This window comes from Podarcis filfolensis (genome assembly GCF_964270895.1).
Source record: "Podarcis filfolensis genome assembly, chromosome: 2".
Classification (NCBI taxonomy): domain Eukaryota; kingdom Metazoa; phylum Chordata; class Lepidosauria; order Squamata; family Lacertidae; genus Podarcis; species Podarcis filfolensis.
In genome coordinates, this window is record NC_139605.1 from 88,575,400 (window position 1) to 88,594,524 (window position 19,125).

Sequence of the window (19,125 nt, forward strand, 5' to 3'; positions counted from 1 at the left end):
TCTCTCTCTCTCACACACGCATACACACCTCCTACACAACAGCATCATTTAGTTTGATGGCTAATCCAGTCCTTTGTATTTTCAGAGCAAGTTTGTGTGACAACATCAATGTGGTAAGAAACACGATTCTGCATCATGTCTGCAAACCTCTCCATTTTGACATAAGTGGGAATAAACGTGAATGAAGCTATTGGGAAGCTGAATACAATGGTACCTCGGTTTAAGAACAGCCCCGTTTACGAACTATTGGGTTACAAACTCCGCAAAACCAGAAGTAGTGTCCCGGTTTGCGAACTTTACCTCGGTCTAAGAATGGAAGCCGAACGGTGGAAGGGCACCAGTGGCGGGAGGCCTCATAAGGGAAAGCACGCCTCAGTTTAAGAACGGTTTCAGTTTAAGAACGGACTTCCAGAACGGATTAATTTTGTAAACCGAGGTACTACTCTATGGGAGGCTATTTTTGCTAACCTAACTCCACTGACAGGGATTTAGGAAGCTGCCAGGGTTTTCATTTGCAATTCCACAAGTAGGGTTTTAGGTGTGAATGTGTGTAAGACAAAGCGTCATGTTGATTGTGAGCACATGAATAGGATGGCTGCACAGAGGCAGATTCAGACCTTGGCTGCACCATCATTGCATTAACTGCAAGTCATTTCTTAATATTTATTTAGAGTTCAGCTGGTGATTATTTAGTGCATTGCTAGGACTCAAGCTTACCAGAAAGCAAATACCGTATTTTTTGCTCTATAAGACTCACTTTTTCCCTCCTAAAAAGTAAGGGGAAGTGTGTGTGCGTCTTATGGAGCGAATGCAGGCTGCGCAGCTATCCCAGAAGCCAGAACAGCAAGAGGGATTGCTGCTTTCATTGCGATCCCTCTTGTTGTTCTGGCTTCTGAGATTCAGAATATTTTTTTTCTTGTTTTCCTCCTCCAAAAACTAGGTGCGTCTTGTGGTCTGGTGCGTCTTATAGAACGAAAAATATGATATCTTCTGAGTGCAAACCATCCCCTTAAACCCCAGGCGTCGGGGTTTGTTATTATCACTGTTATTTTTATTTATTGTATTTCTTGCCATAACCAGTAACCAGGGTGGTTACTTCTTCTGAGTCATGTGGCCAGAATGACTAAGCCGCTTCTGGTGAACCAGAGCAGCGCACGGAAACGCCGTTTACCTTCCCGCTGGAGCGGTACCTATTTATCTACTTGCACTTTGTGCTTTCGAACTGCTAGGTTGGCAGGAGCAGGAACTGAGCAACGGGAGCTCATTCTGTTGCGGGGATTCGAACCGCCGACCTTCTGATCGGCAAGCTCTAGGCTCTGACTTCCCCCAAAGAATCCAGGGACTTCCTAGTTTCCCCTCACAGAGCTACAATACCCAGTACCCTTAGCAAACTACAGTTCTCAGGATGAGGAATGAGATTTAAATGTGCACTGAGTGTGCTTTGAAGGTACAGTGTGGACTCAGTGGCTGTAGGTAGAGAAAGATAAAGAAAACGAGTCCCTTGCCTTTGTCTTGTTCGGTGATCTCAGGGACGAACCTTCTGTACAGTGGTACCTCGGGTTAAGTACTTAATTCATTCCGGAGATCCATTATTAACCTGAAACTGTTCTTAACCTGAAGCACCACTTTAGCTAATGGGGCCTCCTGCTGCCACCGCGCTGCCGGAGCACAATTTCTGTTCTCACCCTGAAGCAAAGTTCTCAACCTGAAGCACTATTTCTGGGTTAGCGGAGTCTGTAACCTGAAGCGTCTGTAACCTCAAGCATATGTAACCTGAGGTACCACTGTATTATATTATGGAGACACGCAAATTCTCGCGCATGCAAATTCATCAGGCATTCATGGATTTGGGCCCCCTCCTCAGGTACAGCACCCCAAGGAGAAGGCAAGACATACAAACTGCCCAAGACACACAAACTTTGCACATTCTCTGTGCAAAGTTGGTCTTGGGGCCTTGGAAAATGCCCAACCTGGTCACCCTCTGGAGCTGGCCTTCGCCCAGTGAAGGTGCAAGGGGTGGGGGACAGGAGTCTGAATTCTTCAGGGCAGGGCAGAGGAGAGACAAATCTCCCTGGAAATTCAGTGAGTAGTGCCTGCAATGGTTGGAGGGGACGGGACGTGGGTCTTTTCCATACATTCTTCAGCGAGGGTGGGCGGGTCTTTACTTAGCCCAGCAGCACAGCCCTTCTTCCAGGGCTCTTCTGTTTACCCAACAACACAGCAGGAGTAACTCCGGATTTAGATCAGCGCTAACAACCCCTCCCCACCCCGCCCGAAACCTCTCACATATCTGCTGCGAGGTTTTCGAAACGGGGGTGCGCACGCGCGCTTCCGTGGGTGCGTAAAAGCTCCTTGTTTCATCTGAATTAAGCGTTTATGAATTCCACCACCCTCTCCCTGCTCCCCCCAAAAGAGGGGGGGGGGAGAAAACAAAATAAACCACGTTCGCGGGTCAAGGCTAAAGAACGATCAGCTTCCAAGCATGCTCCTTTCCTGCCCGAGTAAATGTTTAATCGCCCGCTGAGAATTAGTAGCTGTTCTAGGAGTAGGAACTCGCGACTCTGGTCGCCCCCTCCACCAGCGAGCGAGTCTAAACCAGTTAGGGAAGAAGTACCCTGTCTGTCACCCCCCCCCCCCATTTTACACAGCCTCTCTCCCTCTGCTTAGTTAGCTATCCTGGGAAGGTGCATTGGCAGCTATCAACAGATGGAAGGGCAGGGAGAGGGAGGAGACGCGAGGGAGAGAAGGAGGTCTTTATTACGCGCCGTACAATACCCAAAGCCCTGGGGGACCTCTTCCAGCTGGGCGCAAGAGGGCAAAGTCAGGCAGGAGAGCAACTCGGGAACTTTTCAAAAGAGCTTGAAAGAGCCACTGTGGAGTTCCCCACTCCCCTCTCCCCTTTTGCTTTTTGAAAGGGAGGGCGGCATCGCTTGGGAAGCGAAGGTGGCTCTGATTTCATTTGGCAGCGCCTAGGATAGCGCGCATCGGGAGGCCAGCCTTTTTTGGAGGAAGGCTTCTTCCTCCTCCTCCTCCTCCTCCTCCTCCTCCTCCTGCTACTGCCGGCGTGCTCCAAACTTGCCTGGATGGGGTCTGCCCGGTGGAAGAGGCTCTGCCTTTTGTTCCTGATAGGGATAACGTTCTCGGTCATCTTTTACGGGCACTACTACACCACGACGGATTCATCCAGGTAAGTCAGGAGGGCGGGGCGCGGTGGTGGTGGTGGAGAAATGTTCCCAAAAGCAGCGTCGCGGGAGAAAAACACAGCCCTGCCTAGCATGCTTTGGGAACAGCCGGCTGCTCAGAAATGAGGGGCATGCCTTGTGTGTTTGGGGGAAAGGCGCAATCCCCCAAAAAACCAAAACCAGGGGAACCTGGCAATCGTGTTGGAAACAGAACAGAAAAGAGCGGTGTGCGCACCGCACTTTCCAAGCACATTCCAAGCGCGTTTTCTTTGCTCTCGAAAAAAAAACAGAATCATGGGAACTGTAGTTTACATCTCGCAGGGCGATAGTTCCCAATACCCTTAAACAAGCTACAGTTCCCATTCTTCTTTGGGTTGGGGTGGGGAGAAAAATGTGCTTTTAAGGTATGGTGTGTGTACCCAGCCTCGGAATCGAAGACTCTTGCTCAATATTCTTTTGTTTGCGTGTGGTTTATTTTGACCCGATGGGGTTGCGACCCAAACCGCAGCTGTATCTAAAAACACCGTGCAAGTTCGTTTATTTTTAAAGCGAGGGGGAGTTTTAAACCTGGAAGAACCTCAAAGCTTGCTTTCGGAGATGTGACTGCACATGTTGCTTTACAATGGAACACACGCCCTCCGAGGCGCGGGCAGATATGTGTGGCAGAAACAAAGCCCACAGCGACAACGCTACCTCTCCTGGAGAGCGAGGAAGGGCAGGCAAGTGTTGGGAGAGAAGAAGGGTATTGTGCTCCCAGCTCCCAAAAGGCTAGGAATGAAAAGCAGGCCAGGCATGCTAATTAAGTTCAGCGGAGTGAGTAATGCATGGGAAGCGGAGAGCTGAGGCTTCCAGACGCCTGTGCGTTCAAGAGTTCCTAGCCATGAGCGCACATTCCCACACAGTGCGGCCAGGAAGACCAAGCAGGCGAATGCAGGGTTCTTAAGAGGGTGCCACTAGGTGGCTTCAGGTTTGAAGATGGGGTGCTGTGCATGGTTGCAGCGTGTCCTGTCTTGTTTGTTGACATGCAGGGTGCTGTTGTCCCCCCCCCACACACGGACAAGAGAGCAAAGTGCAGCTCAGATTTTGCTGTTCATTTAGCTGCTATGTCCCGTGATGAGTTGCAGATCCCAGGGAACATGTACTGCCCTTACCTTTGCTTAGGAGCCTTCCTACTCTGCTCCTGGCAGACTAAAGCCCTGCATTTCTAAGCCGGTGAAGTTGTGTAATCTATGCTAAGAGCAGTGGTGTGAAAGTTGGAATAGAGAAAGTTGGAGTACAGAGGGCTGGAACGATGTTACAGCAGGCTTTGTCAAGCTGGCGCCCTGCAGATGTTTTGGACCATAACTCTCCTCAGGCCCAGCCAGCTGGTGGGAGTTGTGGTTCAGAGCGTCTTCCTGGCACCAGCTTGACGAAGCCTATGTTATGAAGTGGCTGCAAGATGGTTCACCCACATTAAGTTCACTAAGCTTAAAGGACTTGTCCTACAGCTCATGGGCTCCTAGATACAGATGTCATCTGCTTTCATTACGGCTGAAGAGTTGGATGAGGGGCTCAGAAGGGATGATTCTCTCGGAACAGGTTGGGACCCAAAACTTAGATCCCAGATAACCGAAACCATTTGGCAAGCATCTAAAGAAAACTTGCTTTAGGCTCCACACTTCATTTCATCCTGAAGTTCAGCTTTTACTTTATACTGCCCACCCACCCATGTTTGAAAGGAGAAGGGTGAAGTTTCACATGGCACCCGCAACTACCCATAGAGTGCGAGACCCTCCCTCCTTTTTGTATTTTCACTTTGCATTCAATAGTTTTGAATGTAGCAGTATGTTCTATGAATTTCAGGTCTAGTTGTGTATCTTTTGGTTAAAATGACCATATAAAACACTTTTTGGACTACCTGTGGTGTGGGGAATCTTTGGCTGTCTGGATGTTGCTGAACTACAACTCCCATCATTATTGCCATACTCTCTGGGGCTGATGGGAGTTGTAGTTCAGCTACATCCAGAGGGACAAAAGTTCCCCATACCAAATGTAGTCCATAAAGTGTTTTGTATACATCAATAATCTTTAAAGCTCTAGTGGGGTTGGCCAGGACTATCTCCATGTTATACTTGCAGGAGGTGAGACATAGTGAATTCCTTAACTTCACCCAGCAGGTTCATAGTTTAGCTTTGAGTTAGGGGTGGCCAGCTCATAGGGGTGATTTTGAACAAATGTTTTCTCAGAATAAACTCATCAAGATAACTTTTTTAAAAATAAAAGAATGGAAATGGTTTACTGAATATTTACAGATACAGTGGTACCTCGGGTTACGAACTTAATTGGTTCCGCAGGTCCGTTCTTAACCCGAAACCATTCTTAACCTGAGGTGTGCTTTCGCTAATGGGGCCTCCCACTGCTGCCGCGCCACTGGTGCGCGATTTCTGTTCTCATCCTGGGGCAAAGTTCGCAACCTGAGGTACTACTTCCGGGTTAGCGGAGTTTGTAACCCAAAGTGTTTGTAACCCAAAGCGTTTGTAACCCAAAGCATTTGTAACCCGAGGTACCACTGTACAGTGGAACCTTGTGTTAAGGACGGGATCTGTTCCGGAGGCCCATCCGTAACACAGAACTGACGCGAGGCGAAGCGCTGTGTCTACGCACATTCATGGTGCAATTTAGCACTTCTGCATATGCGTGAGCAGCGAAACCCAGAAGTAACCCATTCCAGTACTTCCGGGTTGCTGTGCGACGCAACACGAAAACATGTAACCTGAAGCGGATGCAACATGAGGTATGACTGTAAATTGTAAACAGATAAGAACATTGGTGAAGGGACGCAGGTGGCGCTGTGGGTTAAACCACTGAGCCTAGGATTTGCTGATCAGAAGGTCGGCGGTTCGAATCCCTGCGATGGGGTGAGCTCCCATTGCTCGGTCCCTGCTCTTGCCAACCTAGCAGTTCGAAAGCATGTCAAAGTGCAAGTAGATAAATAGGTACCGCTCCGGCGGGAAGGTAAACGGCATTTCCGTGCACTGCTCTGGTTTCGCCAGAAGTGGCTTAGTCATGCTGGCCACATGACCCGGAAGCTGTACACCGGCTCCCTTGGCCAGTAAAGCGAGATGAGCGCCGCAACCCCAGAGTCGGTCACGACTAGATCTAATGGTCAGGGGTCCCTGTACCTTTACCTAAGAACATTGGCAGGATTATTGTAATAACCAGCAGCTTCATAAGAGTATATATTTAAAGAAGATGAATAAATGCGCAAATTAAGTTAATTTGGATATGCAGAAGATATGCAAAACAGGGCTTTCCCCTTGCACCTCTAAATCTGTGGTGGCAGGTTGGGGGAATCCCCAGAGCAGGTCTAGAGCACTCCTGGGGGAAGGAGAGAGTGGAAAGGTCTTGCTGTATGAGCAGACCTTGTTCCATACACAGATACCCCACTTGGCTTTATGTTGAATGCCACCCACAGTTTGTTGTTTTAACTACAAAACAACCCTGAATCTGAATCTGTACTTCCCTGACCCCAATAGGTGGGTAGAAGTTACCGCTGGTAGTTGCTGGAGCCCCCAAAAGACAGCATCTTGCATGCTGGACAGGGGGCTGAGCTAGGCCAGCAAAGGACCCACTGGATCCTGAGCTGGCCCTCCAGAACTGGCGCTGCTGGGCCTCTTTGCTGAGCAAGCCTGGGACATGGCATAGTGAAAATGGGAATGCCTGTAAAAAAAGCACCCCTTTTCTTGCAGAGCAATCCAAGCCTCTGATCACCTGTGCCGGAGGTGGGATTTGGATGGGGGTGGAGATGTCCCCTACATGCAGCCTTAGCCACCTCTGCTGACCTCTGCTGATGGAGGAGCCTTAGCCCCCAATGTTTCAAGGCATACAATAGAAGGGGGGACATTCCTGAACTGAATGGGTCATGTTCAATGTACTGCTAAGTCGCAGAACAGCTTTTGCTTGCACAGTGGCCAGGCGTGATGGCTCAGTCGTCAGGGCACGAGACTCTTAATTTCAGGATCGTGGGTTTGAGCCCATGTTGGGTGAGAGATTCCTGCACTGCAGGGGGTTGGACTAGATGACCCTCGTGATCCCTTCCAACTCTATGAGTCTATGGACTGGGCTGCCCCCCTCCCCACTCCCGTTCCATCTAAATATGTTGTGGGGTTTCCTCCAATCCTCCAGAGCAGATTGGGAGATGGCATGGTGTGCAGAGGGGGAGGAGGGGAGGGAAAGTCCCATCTTCCAATGAGGAAAAGTCATTCTGCTCACAAACTTGTTTAGTTGAATACTGCCCATTATCTCAAGAACTTGAAAGGCATTCCATATCCAAGCTACGTATGGTTTAAGAGCTCTCTCTGCCCCCCTCCTCCTCCTCAGTTTTTCTGCTATGGCCCAACCTTCTCAGCATGACTAAGTGAAATGGACACATTTGTCTTTGTTGTAAAACAGAAAAGTTCTAAGTTACAGGATTGCCATACGTCTAGATTTTGCCGGATATATCCAGAATACTGCAGTCACCAGCAGAAATCGGCACTGATGTCCTGGAAAACCCGGACGTATGGCAGCCGATGTCGGCAGTGCCTTTTAAAAATAAAAATACTCAAAAACAGTTTTGTGGGTTTTTTTAGCAATTTTGTCCCAAAAGCTCAACCACTTTGGGCAAAACTAAAAAAAGCTCAAACTGTCTGGATTTTCACGGTTTGAAATATGGCAACCCTAGAGTTTGTGGGCAATTCTTTACTGTTCATGTCCTTCAGGGTAGCTCCTTGGAGTTTAGGAGACATAACTGCCCAGCCTGTTCTCCAACCTCTTCCTTTCAATTGAGCAAACAACACATTTTGTCAGGTCTGTGAGGGTCGAAGTTCTGATATCTCTTATCCAACCTCCCCTCCCCACCACCCCACAACAATTCCAGTTGAAAGATGAATGACAATTGCCCCAGCATTTTTCAGATTGATAGGAGGTAATAACGTGTCCTATCTTTATTGAGATGGAAAGTTCAGTTTTTCATCTCAACTCGCTTATCAGAACTTTCCATTTCCCACACCATTGTCCTGCTGGTATACGTATATTCTAGTTGCAAAATAAACATTTGGGTCTCATTCCTTATTTTCCCCTCTCTTTTTTTTTAATACATCAAAGTGACGTCCTCCTCACTGCATGTTTTCAGAGGGGCAGGATCTGGTAAATCTGCACCAGAGTTTTTCTTTACAAAGAAAGCAAATGGCAAGGAGCACTGTTGCATCACAATTAACCCCCATTTCTAGGCCAACTAAGGGTGAGCTAAATGCTCCTAATGAAAACTACAGCGTTTCATCAGGGAAACACAGCCTTCGGAGGCTGGGATTTGTATCAGATGAGCTGTGGAGGGGAAGGTCCCTTTCTCTGCTCCAGCCTCTAGCTGTAGAGTTAATAATAATAATGAAATTTATTTATACCCCGCCCTTCCCAGCCATAGCTGTCAACTTACAGATCTGAAAATAAGGGACCAGCAGCCTCGAAAATAAGGGATCAGCAGCCAAAATAAGGGATCAACAATTACTTTGATAAAATACATATTTTGTTGCGTGCAAATGGCTTTACATACCTATTAGGTCCATAAATTACCATATAGCATATATTCAACACAAAAAAGGAACAATTTGTTGTTGGCAAAGCACAGCTGGGCATAGAAAGGGCCCCATTACCTTCAGTAGCTTATTTAAGGGATATCATCAATAAGGGACAGCAGCGGGACATGGCCCTGGGATAAGGGACTGTCCCGCCAAATAAGGGACGCTTGACAGCTATGTCCCCAGCCAAGACTGGGCTCAGGGCGGCTAACACCAAATATAAAAACAATTGATTGAAATACAGCTTAAAAACAAGATTAAAATACTTTATAACATTAAAACATTAAAATGCAGCCTCATAGAGTTACATGCACATTTGCCTGTATATGGAACCTCACAGGGGTCTCTCCTCATCCTAAAATTATATGAGTCCATGAGAAAGAAGCTGGTGAGTGGGGTGAGAGGGAGATACTATGTTCAGCAGGGAAATGGCTGGTGGGGAAAGGATTAAGCAGCCTCCCCTCCACCCCCAGTTATTTGTCAGATAGAAAGATTTATTACACGCATTTGTATGTAACGTCTACTGTGCCCCTAATAGCAATAAATTGTAGGTGGAAGCTCCTTTCTCTGGATGAAGCAATGCCTTCAGAGGCACAAGGCCTTAGGGGAGAAGACAGGAGGAAATAAAGACTTCCTTTGAGGATGCTTGGTAGCAGCATATCTTGCTCCCTTGTAGACCTAGCTAACATTCTGCTTAACCAAAAATAACACTTGCTGTGCTTTTGGACAATAATAATTTTCATCAGACACTGGGTCATATTTGAGGAACTGTGTAAGAGCTGTGCCAGATTTAGGGCGGTGTGGGTGTCTCCCCTGCACAAGGTGCTGACCAAAGGGGAGCAAAATAATAATAACAATAACAATAACAATAACAATAACAATAACAATAACAATAACAATAACAATAACAATAACAATAACAATAACATACCTATATTAATACGGGCACCTACTGAGAAGATCCATAAAAATGCAACTGTACCAAAAGGAATTATTGTGAAAATAAGAAATATTAAAGTAGGGGGCAAATTTTGTCCTTGCTCAGGGCACCATGTTATCAAAGTCCACCCCTGGCGACAGCTGCCCTCATCACTCAGTCATTCCAGGGACTATGCTCCAGAAGCTGAAATCAGGTCAGATCCTTTGAAAATCTGCTAAATAAGACCACCGTTTTTTTCTGTGTTTCCTGATGCTGACTGTCCAGTACCTTGGACAAACTTGGTTCACAAACTTGGTTCTCAGACTGTTTTTGGACTACAACTCCCATCATCCCTAGCTGGCAGGACCTCTGGTCAGGGATGATGGAAATTGTAGTCCAAAAGCAGTTGGAGACCCAAGTTTGGGGAACCTTGGTCTAAATAGAGCACCACAACATTTGGCAAGGAGCCTATCTGTGGCTGCCCCCCAAAAGATCTCAAAACACAGCTCACAACCTACTGATTTAGATGCCTCTAGCTTCCACTTCTTCCTTTCATTTGCTGTCTGATTCCAGTCCTTGCAGGATTCCCTGCTTTGCATACAGATCACCCAGTATCTCCACAGGCAGTGCCTAGAAATCAGGATGTAATTTCTAGGGTCCTTGCCTGATACATTTAATTAGACTACTATTCCTAACCCTCCCTAGGTCTAACTTGCGGCTCCTAATCCTGTTTTCTTCTGTCAGACAAAAAAATTGACTGTTGTTGGCGCAAGTCTTTCACACAAATGACCCAGCCGAGACCTGCCCTTGTTGCTTTGTAATTCAAGGAACTATGGTAACTGTGAACTGCCACTGAGGTAACCATAACAAAACTTCAATTGCCCTACACATTAGCCACTTATTCAGAGTTTTGCAATTGAGTCAATTGCGTGCTTTTAACAAGTTTACTGATTAAAACGGAATTACATGGTGTCATAATAAAAGTAGAATGTGGAGGGTAATTGAGGCAATAGTTTTAACGCAAATAATTTATTTCTGGTAAAGCCAACGTCGAATCTGACCTCAAGGCAACGCACTTGGTCAGGGAAGATTTATATCAAATTGGATGGAGATGCCAGAAGGCTGCGAGCTTTTAGCATATGGTGATTAATATGCTTAAAGATGCATTTCAGATGGACCCTTTGCTTTGTTCATTTAATTATGTAAAATATAGCACCCTAACGACCTACCAAGTGCGGGTATGATGCATTCCTATGATGGTCATGATAGGATATGCTAAAAGCTAAGGGGAAAGTGCAAGACCAAGTAAAAGAGACCTAATAAGGAAGTTATAGGAGCAGGTTGGGATTATAAAATGAACAACCATGTTGAGAAAGCAAGAAAACTAAGGAATGTTTACGTTTTTGGAGTCCAGTGTGTGTGTGTAGTTACAGATTAAGGACCATGGGGTTGATTTGATGATGTAGCTGCTCCATAAGAATTTAAGAAATTAATTAAATCAATTTAATTAATCCATAATCTGGAAGTCAAGCAATATAATAGCTTTACCTTTCTTACCCTTGTAATAATAAATGCATTAATGCAGTGGATTTGTATCTCATTTTCTAAATGTGAAAATGCTGTTGCTGTTTTTAATTTTAAGAAAACAGATGTAGGTTAGCTATAACAATACCCACACCAGTAGACATTCTTTCCTGGCGACGGCTCGAGGGAAAATCTGATTTGGCTCTCATTGGGTTTGACGTCCGAAAGAAGCTTGCAGGGGAGGTGATGGGGAAGAAAGACATGTCTGAGTGAGACAGATTTGTTAGAAGTTATTTTCGCAAGGCTAAATCCAAATACTGTACATGTTTCCATAAGATGTATAGACTTCTGCTGCAGGTCTCTTTAGATCAGGGGTGAACAGCTCTGAGAACCACATTGGCAACATACGATATCCAGGTGCCGGCATCTAATTTGTATATTTGAGCTAATTGTAATTAACAGGTTTTGCACATCATTTGCATAAAGCCGGTGCCTGCCAAGTTGTAACAGATGGACATATTGCGTTTATTTTTGTGATATCTGAAATCATTAACTCCAAATGTGAACGTCTCCTCCGCTTAGTGCCGGAGACAATTCTGGGTGGCATCTCCCTTGTAGCCTTGTCACTACTTTGGGTGACCTTTTGCATTCATGAGCTAGAATAGGCAAACCATAGGTTCAGACTGGGACACTCAGGATAGCTATTTCCAGGCTCAGTGTAGCAGACCCTCCAAGTTCCCCTATTTTCCAGAGACAGTCCCAGATTTACAGACGTCATCCTGGTTTCTGATTTGATCCCAGAATGTCCCTCTTTTCCTTTGGATGTCCCTATTTTCATTGGAGAAATGTTGGCGGGTATGGAGTTATCCAACCCCTGAGCTATCTGAAGGCAGCTCTGTATGGAGAAGTTCTTTAATGTTTAATGTTTTATTATGTTTTTATATATGTTGGAAGCCGCCCAGAGTGGCTGGGGCAACCCAGTCAGATGAGCTGTGTATAAATAGAATAATAATAATAATAATAATAATAATAATAATAATAATAATAGAATGGTAAAAGTAAAGGGACCTATGACCATTAGGTCCAGTCGCAGATGACTCTGGGGTTGTGGCGCTCATCTCGCTTTACTGGCCGAGGGAGCCGGCGTATAGCTTCCGCGTCATGTGGCCAGCATGACTGGCGAAACCAGAGCAGTGAACGGAAACACCATTTACCTTCCCGCCGGAGCGGTACCTATTTATCTACTTGCACTTTGATGGGCTTTTGAACTGCTAGGTTGGCAGGAGCAGGGACCGAGCAACGGGAGCTTACCCTGTCATGGGGATTCGAACCGCCCACCTTCTGATCGGCAAGCCCTAGGCTCTATCGTTTAGACCACAGCGCCACCCACGTCGCTTAAATAATAGAATAGGTTGGCCACCCCTGGTCTAGGCATGTAAGAAAGATGTCCAAAAGAGCTGCCTACCATGCAGCAGTGAAAGACATGGGAGTCCTAGAAGAAAAGGTTGCATACGTACGAAGCCACTGTTTTTAGAAATCATTGGGTAAACCACTCAGAATATCCTACTCCTCCAGGCTTCATAAGCAAACTCATAACTCCTATGCTGATGTTTCTGCCTCCTGCATGAGGTTCCCTTCTTAATGTTTCTCCTTTCTGTCCCCACCAGTAGCTTAGGCAGAGCCTCACATTTGCCCCTGTTGCCATTGTTTGCACTGGCTGTATGAATAATCCTTTCACAAGCAGAACAGTAGCAGAACAAAAACCAGACATTCATAGAAATACATATGTTGCAAAACACATAAGTGTGCGGGTTGAGAAGGGTTGTGCATACTGGTTATTGAGGATTCAAATGTTCATCCGAACAGCTCGAGGTAGCATATAAGTTTCTCCCCTTCCTCATTTTATCCTCGCAGCAGCCCTGTGAGGTAGGTTAGGCCAGGAGAAAGCTACTGGCCCAAGGTCACTTTAGTGAGCTTTAGGGCTGAGTGGAGATTTGAACCCAGATTCTGGACTTGTACCCCAGAGCAAAAACAAACAGGGCTGCTCCAGTTCACAGATAAGTTTAAACCACCCCTTTTGCTTCGAAAAAGTCTCCGGTCTATATTTCTGAGCATGTGGAGACTGATTCCTCTGAGGGGGGATGTTTTGGAATCCATTCCAATAGTTGCAGTTCAAGGGGTTGACCTTCTGGCCAGGGCCAGTCTGAAGGAGCAGAAAGAGAGACAAGGAAACCTTTGTGACACCCAAATGGTGATTTTCACACAGAGGAGCGAGCAGATCGTGTTTCTTCAGTTCTGCATGTGCGTAGCCTGTGGCAGACATCCCCCTTAAGCCTGTTGTGAGAAAGGTTCTTGGTGGCCTTCCTGGAAAGGCTTGTTGTGCAAAGGGCAGGAGTCCTTTCATTAAGGCCAAGCCACAGACCTGTCCATCTAGATGGACGGGGCTGTAAATACATCAAGCCCCATTGACTTCAGTTGTGGGGGGAAATGGCTTGAATTCTTAATGCCTATGCACCCAGGTCATCAGAGGAAGTCTGTTTCACCTGCAGGAAAAGTACATTGGCTGTATGTCCAAAAGAAATGACCTTCACTGGGTTGGCACCTGGATGCCAACAGTTTATTATTTTCGGTGCCAGGTTGCAACTTTATTATTTACCCAAAACACACACACACACACACACACACACACACACAGGTTGGATAGTTTTATTCCTCTTCATTTTATTGCATTATTTATTTTTGTAATTCTACGTTTCTTTTTATATATAGCCCTAAAATCCATTTTTGGAGAAGGGGCAGCTGAGGGATAGCTCAATTGGCAAAACACAAGACTGTTAATCTTAGGGTCATGGGTTCGAATCCCGCATCGGGTGGAAGATTTCCGCATTGCAGGGGGTTGGACTAGATGATCGTTGTGGTCCCTTGAATTATTTTGCCATGCTCCTCAATGCCTGATGGTTGTGGGAGCTCTGGTCTACACAAACACCTAGACACAGAGAGCCAATCCATTCATTTTGCCGGAGGGAGAAAATCTGTGCTTCCATTCTTTGTACATGGAGGTTGGCTGTCTCTGTTGCAGTTAACAAGGCAGTCTGTGCTTGGAGCTTCATTTGCACATTGCAGTGGATGTGGCAGCTCCAGATTACTGCAAGGGAGTACATGCCTGTCTTCCAGTTGTGCCCATGTTTAGTTTTGATGGGCTCTGTTAAACAGGAAGCAGGTGTTAACTAGGCAGAGCCGCATTAAAACTCAACCCTAAAGCCAGTTCAGGTTTGGGGCGACGCCTTGCAGAAAGTTCAAGCCAGGATGGCGAGTATACTATCAGCAAGAGCTCATATTTCAGTAAATGCCTCTTCAACAACATGTGCCTTGTCTAATCCACAATAAAGCATTTTTCATAGATACACGATGGTGATATTGATTTCCCCACCCACCCGAACTTGGGCAGGCTGCTGTGAGAGTTGCTTTGAAGTCAACCTTCTGTTTCCCAATGAATGGGCCTCTTTCTTCTTCTTCCAAGATGACCCACCTAGCATGTAGGGAGGTGGAGCTGTTGACTGAGAAGGGCTTAGCCAAGTTGCCTGACCTCAGGTTTACCAGTGGTTGGGTAAGATCCAAGACAAAACAGGCATCTGGAAAAGAAGAAGCAGGAACAAAATAGCTAGGGGTTGTGTGGCTGCAACCCACGTTTATTTGTGCGTTAGCCCAGTTGAATACAGTAGGATTTACTTCTGAGTAGGGATGGGGGAGAAGTTGATACGAATGACCCAAGTCACACTTCCTGCACTAATAAGATACCCTTCAGAATTCTCACTTCCCCAAATTTTGCGCTGCAGTTATCCAATGAAAAAGTGTGCACAACTATATGGAAATAGTATGCAAAGCAACATAGCTGGGGAAATTCCTTGCAAAAACGATATTGGACAATATTGCACACAAAGATCGAAAGAAATGTGTGTGAACTGTGAATCTTCATGTGGACTTTTTCAAGGGAAAATGGCAAATGGATGTGAAAATGGAATGAACTGAACTTAAGTTTGGGGAAAATGAGAATCTGAAACTGACAGATTTGTCTGTCGTTCTGAATAAGAAGTGTCAGTTGTTATTGTCTATGTTTGTACAGTACTTTAATTGAGTTAGACTGGGAGACCCATGTCTCAGAAACAATTTTATAATAATATTTATGTAGAGTTTCAGGTTGTATACACACCATACATTTAAAGCACCGTCCCTGCCCCTAAAAAAAATGTACTGGGAACTGTAGTTTATCTCTCACAGTGCTGCATTTTCCAGTAACCTTTAAATCGATGGTGTGTATGCAGGCTCAAAATGCTTCCTGTTCATTCATTGTACTTTTTACAATAACTCTGTAACTACTTGCTCCTTCTTTAAGTACAGTAAAATAATGGTTTTCACATGCAGATATGCTGATTTGTCCAGACCTATGGCATGATCCAGTGATACTTGAACACATCTGACAATCAATTTGTTTCACTATAGGAGTGAAGCACATGCTTAAATCTCACCAACCTAGAGGTGAAAACAAATCCTAGTTTGGTGTAGTGGTTAAGAGAGGTAGACTCGTAATCTGGGGAACCAGGTTCGCGTCTCCGCTCCTCCACATGCAGCTGCTGAGTGACCTTGGGCCAGTCACACTTCTTTGAAGTCTCTCAGCCCCACTCACCTCACAGAGTGTTTGTTGTGGGGGAGGAAGGGAAAGGAGAATATTAGCCGCTTTGAGACTCCTTAGGGTAGTGATAAAGCGGGATATCAAATCCAAACAACTCCTCCTCCTCTTCTTCTTCTTCTTCTTCTTCTTCTTCTTCTTCTTCTTCTTCTTCTTCTTCTTCTGCATGCTTACTCAGCAGAAAGGCCTACTGCATTCAATGGGACTTTCTCCCAGGTAAGTGTACAAGGATTGCTACCTTAAATATGCAAACAACAACAACAATGAAGGGTCCTGTGACACTTTAAAGATTAAAAAATTAGCATGAACTTGTGTGGACTAGAGGCCACATCATCAGATGCAGGAATGGTAATATTAATCTTCAATTGCAGGTATGTATACACATGCAAGGGGACGCAGGTGGTGCTGTGGTCTAAACCACGGAGCCTCTTGGGCTTGCCAATCAGAAGGTCGGCGGTTCGAATCCCCACGACGGAGTGAGCTCCTGTTACTCGGTCCCAGCTCCTGCCAACCTAGCAGTTCAAAAGCACGTTAAAGTGCAAGTAGATAAATAGGTACCGCTCCGGTGGGAAGGTAAACAGCGTTTCCGTGTGCTGCTCTGGCTCGCCAGAAGCGACTTAGTCATGCTGGCCACGTGATCCGGAAGCTGTCTGCGGACAAACGTGGGCTCTTTGACCACTAAAGCGAGATGAGCACTGCAACTGGACTTAACTGTCAGAGGTCCTTTTTATACACATGCAAAGTGCATAGACATTGGAAGCAATGAGATGCAACAAGTACAGATAACTCCCAAGAGACTGTGATCTACTCCCAGTATAAAAAAGGCAGTGTTCTACCCATTGCCATTGCCTAGAGTTGTTGAGCTTATTTTGGGAGGAGTGCCCAAAGTTGTTGAGCTATTTGGGGGGGGGGAGTGCCCAAAATTGTTGAGCTTCTTTTAGAGGGGAGTGCTCAGAGTTGTCATGGCCCAATTTATTTAATCCCGCGATCAACCTGCAGTGCCCCAGCGATCAACCAGTTGGATGTACCTGAATTACAGTTGCTCAAAACAAGCTCAAGTGCTTCTTTAAAGGAAGCAGTGACAGATGCAATCAACTTGGCAAAACTGAGTTATGCTGTTGTAGGAAATGAAGCCATTGTCTTTTTTCCGGCCAAGATTCCTTGCTCAGTAAGTAATACAGCATCTCATACTGGTGCCTCCTTTTGAAATCATTCAAGTAGAATTCCTTTGAAATTCTCATGGACACCTCTAGATCAGTAGCATGCTTGCTTTAAATAATAATAATGATAATGATAATAATCCTTCATCTGACCACTATCATTTGGAAGAAAATCCAGTTTCAGGGCCTCAGTGTGGAATGCACTGCAGGTTTGATTGGGGTCAGTCCTGCACTGATTTCTCCTGCAAATTGTGAATCTTATGGCTGCTACTTCAGCAACCCAAAGGGATGTTTACTGCCAACAGCACCTTCGGGAACAAATAGCAGCCAGGGAGGGGGCCTTTTCCAGCAGAAAACAGGAACCTGATCCAGAAGCATGTTCCGGATTGGGCCCTGTGAGTGATTTTATTTCAGAATAAAATTAGTCAGATTAATAGTCAGGATCTTCCTGCATGGGGCAGGGAGATCCTAAATGGGATCCTGAAGCTGTTTCCTTATCCACAATAAATTTAACTGGGCTCTTTTGCTGGATCAACCCTTTGGATTTTAAAGATTCCCAAATATACTTTGTGCTTCTTGTTTCCCCGATAGTGGAAGACATTCACAGCCACTGCTTTTAACAGGGTCTCCTTGCTTTCTAAGGAGAGAGGGCTGGAGAGTTGTTCCATTTGCTTTCCAAAGAACGTGGACTGGAAAACTCCTTGCGTCTTTTTTAATAATCCCTTTATGTAAAAATGTACTGGTTGAGCAATTATTGCAAGGCAAAGAAGCAACACACGGTCAGACTGTGTTAGGTTTGCACAACAATAGTCCTTAAATAGTAACAAACAGTAACGTTCAGAAATGCAAATATGGTTTCTCTAGAGATCGCTGAGGCAACCATAGCAGATTTAAAATAAACAGCGGGGGCTGATGCCCATTGAGAGTGGCAGGGAGACCAACAGTGGGCATGCAACCGCTGCCCATGAGAGACAGGCAGAGACAGGTAATTCTAGTTTTGTCCCCATCCTCAAGGGCAACACTGAGACTAAGAAGACTGTGTACACACGACACTCTTAAAGCAACGTTCTTCCCCTCAAAGAATTATGGGTAGTGTAGTTTACCCCTCACAGAATTACAATTCATAGCAACCCTTAACAAACCACAATGCCCATAATTCTTTGAGGGAAAGAATGCGCTTTGAATGTATGTACACAACCTAAGGAGGAGGAGGGTTACAAGCAATGCCACCAGGGGTATGGGGTGAGGAGCTGACTGAGGGGAGACTGAGGTTGGTTGGGTGGTCTCCACGGCAAAACAAAACAAAAGCCATTTCTGGCAGCAGCTCTCCCTGCCTCCTCAGCCCATTCAACCTGCTCCTATCCTGCAGGTTGATACAAGCTGACCATCCAAGTCAGCGTCGGTTCCAGGTTTGGGGGGGGCATGCCTTCCTCACTGCTGCCTCCATCTGCTTGCCCTCTTTCTCTGGGCTGCAGCCTCACAACCACCCCAAGGGACAGCATGCTGCTCTGTCTCCTCACTCGAGTCACCACTTGCATTGTCAAAGGGGTTAGGTAGGTGAACAGGGAAGTGGGGCCAAGGGGCTCCAGAGATTGGAAGTGGGGGCCCTGCAGAAGAGTGGTGACCCCTGGCACCAACACTGATAAGATCATAAGAGCCTCCCTGCTGGATCAGGCCCATGGCCCTTCTAGTCCGCCATCTTGTTTTCACTGTGGTCAACCAGAGGCCTATGGAAAACCACAGGCAGGACCTGAGTGCATTAGTACTCTCCCAATCGGTGATATTGGGAAGCATGAATAGGGTTGGTATTCAGCAACTGGCGTTTGGAGGCATAGTGCCTCTGACAGTGGAGGGGGAACATAGCCATCATGGCTAGTAGCCCTCAACAGACATCCTCCATGATCCAAATGGCTGAGGTGATCTGCTGCACTGATGTGCGCCATAAATTTGCACCTGTTGTTACTGGCCCAGACCCACAAAGGAGGCTTTGAATACTTAATACCAATATTAAGCAGCTGGATGTAAAAATTCACACTCCTTGGAGTTTGGTATTCTACTG

General features: G+C 46.0%; 1 protein-coding gene across 1 annotated transcript in view; it reads left to right on the plus strand.

The window, feature by feature from the left end:
- Window positions 1-2,587: 2,587 nt before the first annotated feature.
- Window positions 2,588-19,125, plus strand: part of ST6GALNAC2 (ST6 N-acetylgalactosaminide alpha-2,6-sialyltransferase 2) — a 33,910-nt gene continuing 17,372 nt past the window's right edge. Inside the window, exon 1 of the mRNA XM_083597940.1 lies at window positions 2,588-3,187. Coding sequence (XP_083454066.1) covers window positions 3,084-3,187 — 104 coding nt within the window. The 5' untranslated portion in view covers window positions 2,588-3,083. The remainder of the gene's footprint in view (window positions 3,188-19,125) is intronic.